Genomic DNA, 8,349 nt, shown 5'->3' on the forward strand with positions numbered 1-8,349 from the left:
AAATGACATGGGCTTGAAGCGGAAAGCTCCTTCTACATTCTTCACACAACACTACCTGGTGATAAATATCTGTCATTTCCAGTGTGGTGAACATTGAAGCACCCTCGAGTAATATTGCTCTTCCATGCCAGAACAGCAGGAGAAACCCAGTCTGACCCTTTAGCTTCCAATAAATATAATTCACATAGTTTATCCAATTGTCTGCGCAAATCATTTCTCTTAGACAGTGACATTCTATGCACTTTATGTGCAACGTGTGTGGAACCTGTTTTCAACAAGATTTTGTGCTGAAACCTCTTCAATCGTCCTAGTTGTCTAGTGAATACTGCTGTAAATGTGTCCACCCAATGATTTATGGAAGACCTCCTCAGACAAGCCAATATGAACTTGGTCATTACACAACCTAGATGATTCGGGTCAAGAATTATATGCATCTATGCAAGAATCTTAAAGTTACAGAAGTTTAAGTATACTGAACATTTCGGGGCCAATAAAAGTGAAAGGTGATACCTAATCAGTCATTAACTATACATTGAGGCTATTAATAAGGGCATTGGAATATAGGGGCTTTCTACAAAGAGGTTTTACAGATAAAACACATGTACTGTCGACCACATAATCTGACTTGCAAATAGGATGGACAGCTTATATAACAGTCAACACCATGTCATTTTCATCAATAATTCCACACCTTCCTCCACTTGGGCTACCACAGGTTTGCAAAATGACCTTTGCAGTTACAAGTAAAGCATAATTGAAGTAATGCAGGACAGTTCTTGGCAGATGCACTATCAGTTTGACTACTACATCTGAAACGTATATTGACATCAATGTTTTTTTACTTTTTGCCATCCATTGACGTTCCATCTTGATAAATATTTTACATCTTTGCGTTCCTCCTAAACTTGAAGTGCAATCACTTGTTCCAGGATCAACTGGAGTAGACACCTCTTTGAAATATGCATCTGAATTCTCAATCAGTCTAGCAATTGTTATAATAACCTCTCGATTCGGGACCTAGTTGGACAGCAGCCATTTTTGAAATCTTGTTTCATGTCTTGTCAATTAATTGATCACAAATGATTTCATCTTTAAATTCCAGATAGTTACATGATTATGCCAGTATCCTTAAAGCACAGACAACATTTTCAATTGATTCTCCTTATTGTTGTCTTCATTGTAAGAAATTATGTCTTTCTAGAACCACATTTCTGGAAGGGGGAATCTCTTATCAAGCGTTTAAATGAGCAAGGCATGTTCGTCTTTTATTTCTACTGACATAATTTCTCCAGATGCTTCCTTCTGGTCCAACTGCGTCCTTATCATCAGTATGGGTGAAGTTTTCAAGACTGATCTCCAATCGGCACCTAGATTATGTGCTACTAAAGCTCAATTGCGTCTAAGTATGCCTTAAATGCCTCTTTCCCCTTAGGTCAGTTTAAAGGAGGCGTATGAGGTGTAGATAAGAAAGGAGGAGGAGCACTGATGACATCCATGGTGTGCACACTAATCCCTAATATAATGCCATGTACAGTTCACAAAACAGTACGTAGAGATTGTAGCCGGATACTAACGCCTGGCATAGTAAGGAGAAAGGTAAGATTCGTTCAATGCATGCAGGCTTGCAGTATATCTCAAAGTAAAATGATATCTTCAGAACTGATTTCCTTGATAAATGAATGAACCCAATTCAAAATGGCTGCTGCGATGTGCAGCTTGATGTACACATATATTCTGGCCACGTTCAGCAACTGAAGTTATGGCCAAATAAGGAAGGTCCACACGACGTTCTGGGTTACACACGTGGGTCACCAGTTAGAATGAGTCAACACGTGCAGGGTAGTAAAGAATGTGCACACTTAAAACTTACGGCGGATATTATTTTTTTTAAATGCCAAACCTATCCCCAAACCAGCATTCAGCTGAGAACGAACAACAAGCTGCTGGAGACTATCAGTAGGACAGCAGAAGCAAGAAAATGACCCAGAATGCTATCAAAAGACATCAGGCAAAAGATATGGACGAAAGCAGGTAACTAGTGGTTCACGCAGGTCACCACCTCGTTGCCACTGAATGGAAGATTCAACTCCAGAAATGTATTGGTAAATGTGTTTATTGTTCAAGAAACAAGCCCACAAGAGACCACCAGCACATCGCTCACCGATGGACTATCGAACCCCAGGTAAAACATATTTCCATATTCCACCCATCTAACTGGATCCCAACAGAAGCTTAGCCTGCTGTTAATGAAATCCTAAATTTAAGATCTGAATTGCTTCTCTCAGACTCCTCTCTTCGGCCTGGTAAGGGGAATACCCTTCTCCTTACAAGAAAGGGTAAGAACGCATGTTATACATTTAAACAATGAAATACGCCTACAGACTCGGTGCTAACAGGGAAGAAACACCTAAACATCCATACTCACCCACTCACATATAAACATGACATCATATTTCCCTCAAAATACACAAGACAGTTGCCGACGACAGTTTTACACTGACAATAGGGGTAGAGGTGTTTGGGGAGTTACACCCCCCTAATATGTATAAATTGATAAATAGTTGGGTACAGGTGCTTTCAGTCGGGTATGATGAGGTGTATGTTGGATTTCATGAGGAATTCTTACATACAGTAGGTAGTGTACGCAGGGACTGCAGATACATCCCCTTAATGAGGCACTCCACAGGTGATCAATGACATGATTCACAAAGTCGATAAGTTTTGTTGATTTATTCAATATTGTTCATCAAATGTTTTTAAACTGATATTAACAGCATATCAATTAAAGCAACGTTGTTCCATTAGACGGGTATATGAACTTTCTCCTATGCATTTCGGGCGGGAATGCCCTTTGTCACGGAGTGCTGTGGAGGAAGGCAAAGAAGAGTGGGTGAGGAATAGGTGAAGGGCCGGCATAATAATGGGGAGTTACTTGTGTCTATCAGTGGGGGAGTGCAAGTTAAAAAACCGAGTGGTCTAGATAGTGCACGAAAAATATCATGGAGGGAAGGAACGTGGAGGAGATTTACCGCGTGAGGCTAAAAGGCAAAGAACATAAACGCTAGGGCGTGTCGAGTGGTCAAAGCAGCTAGGACTTACTTCATATCCAAGCGTAGCGGGTTTCGCTATTCAACGGCTGTAAGGTCGGTGTCGGGCGTGGGTGTGAGAGGAGGCTTTAAATGACTTGGAGTGAACAACGATGAGGGACAGGGGGAGCTGTAGAAATTAACAGGGGACTAAGAGTCAGAAAGTAAAGCGGCCATGTTGGAACGGTGTGGAAAGGCAAGGGGTGCATGAAGGATAAGTGGCAGCAATAAGCAGCAATGCGAACAGATAAACAAATAAAGATGTACATTACAGGTAGCAACTATATTCAATGCGATCATTGAGACCGTATGGTTTTAAGGTCCGTAATCGGTAAATCCATTCTAGTTCTCTCTTTAACAATAGTTTGCGGTTGTCGGTTCCTTCTCTTTTGGTGAGAGTTTCCAAAACAATGAATAAATCAAGTTCATCGATAGTTGTATTTATGCCTTAAAATGTCCCTGCGGGAAGTTGTATGTAGGCAAAACAGAACGTAAAATAAAAACACGTTTAAACGAACATAAATCCAACATACGCCTGAAACTTGAGAAATCGAACATTGCCATGCACTTTGCTGAATCACGCCACACCATCGCACAACTTAAATTCATTGCTTTGGAAACTCTCACCAAAAGAGAAGGAACCGACAACCGCAAACTATTGTTAAAGAGAGAACTAGAATGGATATACCGATTACAGACCTTAAAACCATACGGTCTCAATGATCGCATTGAATATAGTTGCTACCTGTAATGTACATCTTTATTTGTTTATCTGTTCGCATTGCTGCTTATTGCTCCCACTTATCCTTCATGCACCCCTTGCCTTCCCACACCGTTCCAACATGGCCGCTTTACTTTCTGACTCTTAGTCCCCTGTTAATTTCTACAGCTGCCCCTGTCCCTCATCGTTGTTCACTCCAAGTCATTTATAGCCTCCTCTCACACCCACGCCCGACACCGACCTTACAGCCGTTGAATAGCGGAACCCGCTACGCTTGGATATGAAGTAAGTCCTAGCTGCTTTGACCACTCGACACGCCCTAGCGTTTATGTTCTTTGCCTTTTAGCCTCACGCAGTAAATCTCCTCCACGTTCCTTCCCTCCACGATATTTTTCGTGCACTATCTAGACCACTCAGTTTTTTAACTTGCACTCCCCCACTGATAGACACAAGTAACTCCCCATTATTATGCCGGCCCTTCACCTATTCCTCACCCACTCTTCTTTGCCTTCCTCCACAGCACTCCGTGACAAAGGGCATTCCCGCTCGAAATGCATTGGAGAAAGTTCATATACCCGTCTAATGGAACAACGTTGCTTTAATTGATATGCTGTTAATATCAGTTTAAAAACATTTGATGAACAATATTGAATAAATCAACAAAACCTTATCGACTTTGTGAATCATGTCATTGATCACCCGTGGAGTGCCTCATTAAGGGGATGTATCTGCAGTCCCTGCGTACACTACCTACTCTATGATCCTTTGGTGTTAGGACGGAAAACACCACCCTTGAGAGCACCCAGAACTTTGCGAAAATCCTTCAGAAGCTCAATTAACTTGTGCAGTGCACCACCTACCTCCTTCTTCTTGTGAATTCTCACATACACACAGAGGAAAACTCACACACACATAACCTCTCCGTTTTGAAATTCCTCAAAAATGTTGGTTATTTTACAAAATAATGCGTTTTCTTTCACCTAGTTCCCCCACCAATCCCCATTCCTCTCCCCTTCCATTGCCCCTCATGCACCCTTCTTAGTGTACAATGCCTGGCCTCCACCTTGGGGGTGCCCAGGAGTGGACGCCTCACAGGGAAAGCCAGGATGGGTTCCACAGTGGTATTCGTACAAGCCCCTTGAGACCCTTGCGGGTGAGTAGTGCGCTATACAAGTATCAATTTACATTTTAACAAAATATGCCAGGGTGATTGTTAGAAAATCTGAAACGTACACCTCCCCAATCTTACTGAGCAAGCTACGCCCCTGACAATACACACCTAAAACATTAACGATAAATCATCTACTTGCAATAAAAGGACAGGCCTTGCAAAAATAAATATTTTGTGAAAGGCAGAAATGCTAGCGGTAGAAAAGAACAAAAGGGCTCCAGAACTCTGCCAGAAATGAATCAGTCCGGAACCAGGTCAGGGTGAATCCAGAAAAAAATAAATACGAGTCAGAACAGAGCCTGGGCAAAGCTTTCACCTTCTGGTGTAGCATAATACTGTTTCTGTTCTGATTTTTTTTTTTATGTTCCAACATCGCTCCGTTTTTTTTTTCAATTGTTGACTATTTTAAATCATGTTTCCCAATCATATCTCAGTGTGAATAATAGGCGAAGGGGTACGAGTGTGGATTTTTTTTAAACTATTCAACTTTTTCTTTGTGTTTTTCTTTCATAGCCATGTGATACCACTTTCTGTACATTGCATTTTCATTATGTCGATGGAACACATTGTTTGTTGTGACCAAAAATTACCCTTTAAAAAAAATACTACAAAACAATTCTTTAGAACCACAAAGCGTTGTAATCCACTCTTGTTCCAGAACAGTTCTCTTTTATTAAACCAGAAACACGCCAAAGGGGAGTCTAGAAGCTCTGAAATTCTTAACTAGCTAAGCCTGGGGACGTGGGGACATTTGGCAGCGCCTCTCTGCACACCTCCAGGTGCTTGCTGGAACAGGTGACAGACAATACTTTACATAGCAATTAGAGACATTCACTGGGGAATGGGGGATCATTCTGCACTCAGTGCCCAGATGTGGCCCCATCAGCAACGACGATTTGCACGAAGGCAATGAACAAACGATGAAACGAACACAAACTCAGCTGTTTACGAAACATGATAGTGGTCCTGGGTATCTGGGGGCAACCCTACCCACTTTATTTATCAAAGAAAACAACAAAGCAGGGGAAAAATCAAAACACCTTTGGACGAAACAGAGAGAAGACAATAAAGTTGTATCCTTCATACCCACTCGTTGTTCAAACACTAGCACATGTAGAAATATCTTTGGCTAATTTACAGAGTTTAAACTGTCAAAGATTATACTTCAGGGGGATGTGCAATCAGAATAAACACGGACTCTGATCCACCATCAGGACAGTACAACTACTGCCTTTTGTTCCGAATAACATTTGCCAAAAAAACTAAACATTTACACCAACTAGTGCAACACTGACTCTTGCACGGATTTCTGCAAAATGTGAGGATGTGCACTAGATGTTTATGGCAAATGTTTTTGGACTCATTTTTCATTGCAAATGGCAGTGCTGGCCAGCGCTGCACTTGTGCAATGTTATATTTATAACTGCTTAAAAAGATTCTTTGCATGAGAATGCACGTTAAAGTCAATCCATGGCTAATGCACCTAAACTGTTGACAAAGACTGGCTAAGCTGGCAGACACACATACATCTTTGCTGAGCAGTGATTTGTGTGTACAAGCAATACTGACAACTCCACATTGTGCCATAGTACTCTTAGTGAAACACAGAGGGAGGCGTGTATTCCATTGTGGTCTATTATTAAACTCCTGTGAAGGAGTGCTGACAGAGGCTATGCACAACACAGGACATGTGTACTCTCAAAACCATCCTTCGAGTACACAAAGCAGCAAACTTGTAGTACTCTTTTAAGTACTCTTAAATGTCTTGTGACTTGGCACTCAAGCATGTCAAATGGAAATAAAATGTGAATATTCCGAAAATATAGATTAATATAAAATAATAGAAAGGACTGCGCCCTCTTTGTTGCTTTATAAACTAGCAGTCGGACTATTCGCAAAAACATGCGAGAGTACAATAAAAGAGTACTCCTGTAGTACTACTTCAGTACTTAGTAACACTTCTGTGACTTGCCCGAAAAATATGGCGGTAAGCTGATGACTATGCATAACCAAATGCATGCTATGTATCAAAAAAATTACAGTACATTACAGTTTCCATTAACTATTTGTGCTCTCTACAGTATTACAACCTCAGATTTCAAGTTACTTAAAAAGCCACCCCCCACTATATTCCTAAAACCCTGCATAGAAAATTGACCTTGAATTCAAACTAGTGGTCGTTCTCTCTCCTGTCTTTCCGTTGAATGGCCCTCGCCCTCGCCCCCATCCTCTGCATGCCTTACCTTCTTCCAGTAGGTGAACTCCTACCCCTGTCTACCTTACTTTCTATGATTGTACTTCTGCATACTGCCTGCACCTCGCCTCACAGACACAATCCTCCCCTTTGAAACCATACCCCTGCGGCCTAATTGTTCATCCCAGCAACCATCTGCAGGAACTCACACCAGCAATCACATCCAACAGCTATTAATTAATGCAATGAAGTAAATGCATGGAGTGGTTTCCTTGAGAGAACCAGCCTAACCCAAATAACTAGCAATAAACAACAACACTGCACCAACTACTGACCTTAGGTTCTGGAGTAGAGTGCTACCTGCTGTAAAGCGCCTCAACACCTCGCGTAGGACAGTAAGAACTATATAGATTTAGCGTTAATGCAATACAATGCAAAACACAGCAGTTGCGGTTCCCAACAATCAGAATTGAGCGCTAAATGTCAACAGACCAGCTTACCTCGAGGCGCGTGGCAGGCCTGGGTGCGGGGAGGCTCGCGCACACAGTCTTCAAGCAAATGGTTGAGTTCTTCGAAGTAGCACGTATAATCCATCCCATTGAAATAAGGATGCAGCAATACGTAACGGCTTAGCGACGCATTTTCCCGTTGGCTTTCACAAACTCGACGTTCTGTGTGAGGTGGTTCCTCGTCGGAGCGCTGCGCAGTACGCACCGAAATCACAAAAGCGCGAAGAAGTAAACAGCAGCGCGCGGCAGGGCAGCGACTGACACGCAGCAGCTGTTCATGGTTCCGGAGCCTGCGTCGAGCACGAGCCGAGGTACAACCTGTGCGCAGGGAGAGCAGGACTAACACACCTCTCTGCCTGCGCAGAGCCCGAGGCTAATCTTAGGATGCGCCAGCCCCGGGGGGGTTTACCCAGGTAGGAGCCAGCCTGTTTTTAATTTCTACCTCCACCGCTGCTCTCTTGCAGCCCAACGCCCAGCAAGAGCCGTCCATATCTGGGAACACGGGCTGTTGTGTTTGGCGTTTGTGCATGACCAGAAATGCCCTGTTTGTTGCATCTGAGCTATTTATAAAGAGGTGTCCTTGTTTACAAACGATAAGCATTCTGCCTGCAAACCTTAACAAAACTGGTTGCTTCACCGTAAGAAATTAACAAAAGCTCACACGTATT

The 8,349-nt window shown here is 42.5% G+C and overlaps 1 protein-coding gene across 1 annotated transcript in view; it reads right to left on the reverse strand.

Annotated features, from left to right (window-relative positions):
• Nucleotides 1-7,998, reverse strand: part of LOC147718603 (A-kinase anchor protein 17B-like) — a 670,645-nt gene extending 662,647 nt beyond the window's left edge. The window contains exon 1 of the mRNA XM_086918564.1: nt 7,673-7,998. Coding sequence (XP_086774690.1) covers nt 7,673-7,766 — 94 coding nt within the window. The 5' untranslated portion in view covers nt 7,767-7,998. The remainder of the gene's footprint in view (nt 1-7,672) is intronic.
• Nucleotides 7,999-8,349: the final 351 nt, after the last annotated feature.

Source organism: Lissotriton vulgaris, chromosome 4_1 (genome assembly GCF_964263255.1).
Source record: "Lissotriton vulgaris chromosome 4_1, aLisVul1.2, whole genome shotgun sequence".
NCBI lineage: Eukaryota > Metazoa > Chordata > Amphibia > Caudata > Salamandridae > Lissotriton > Lissotriton vulgaris.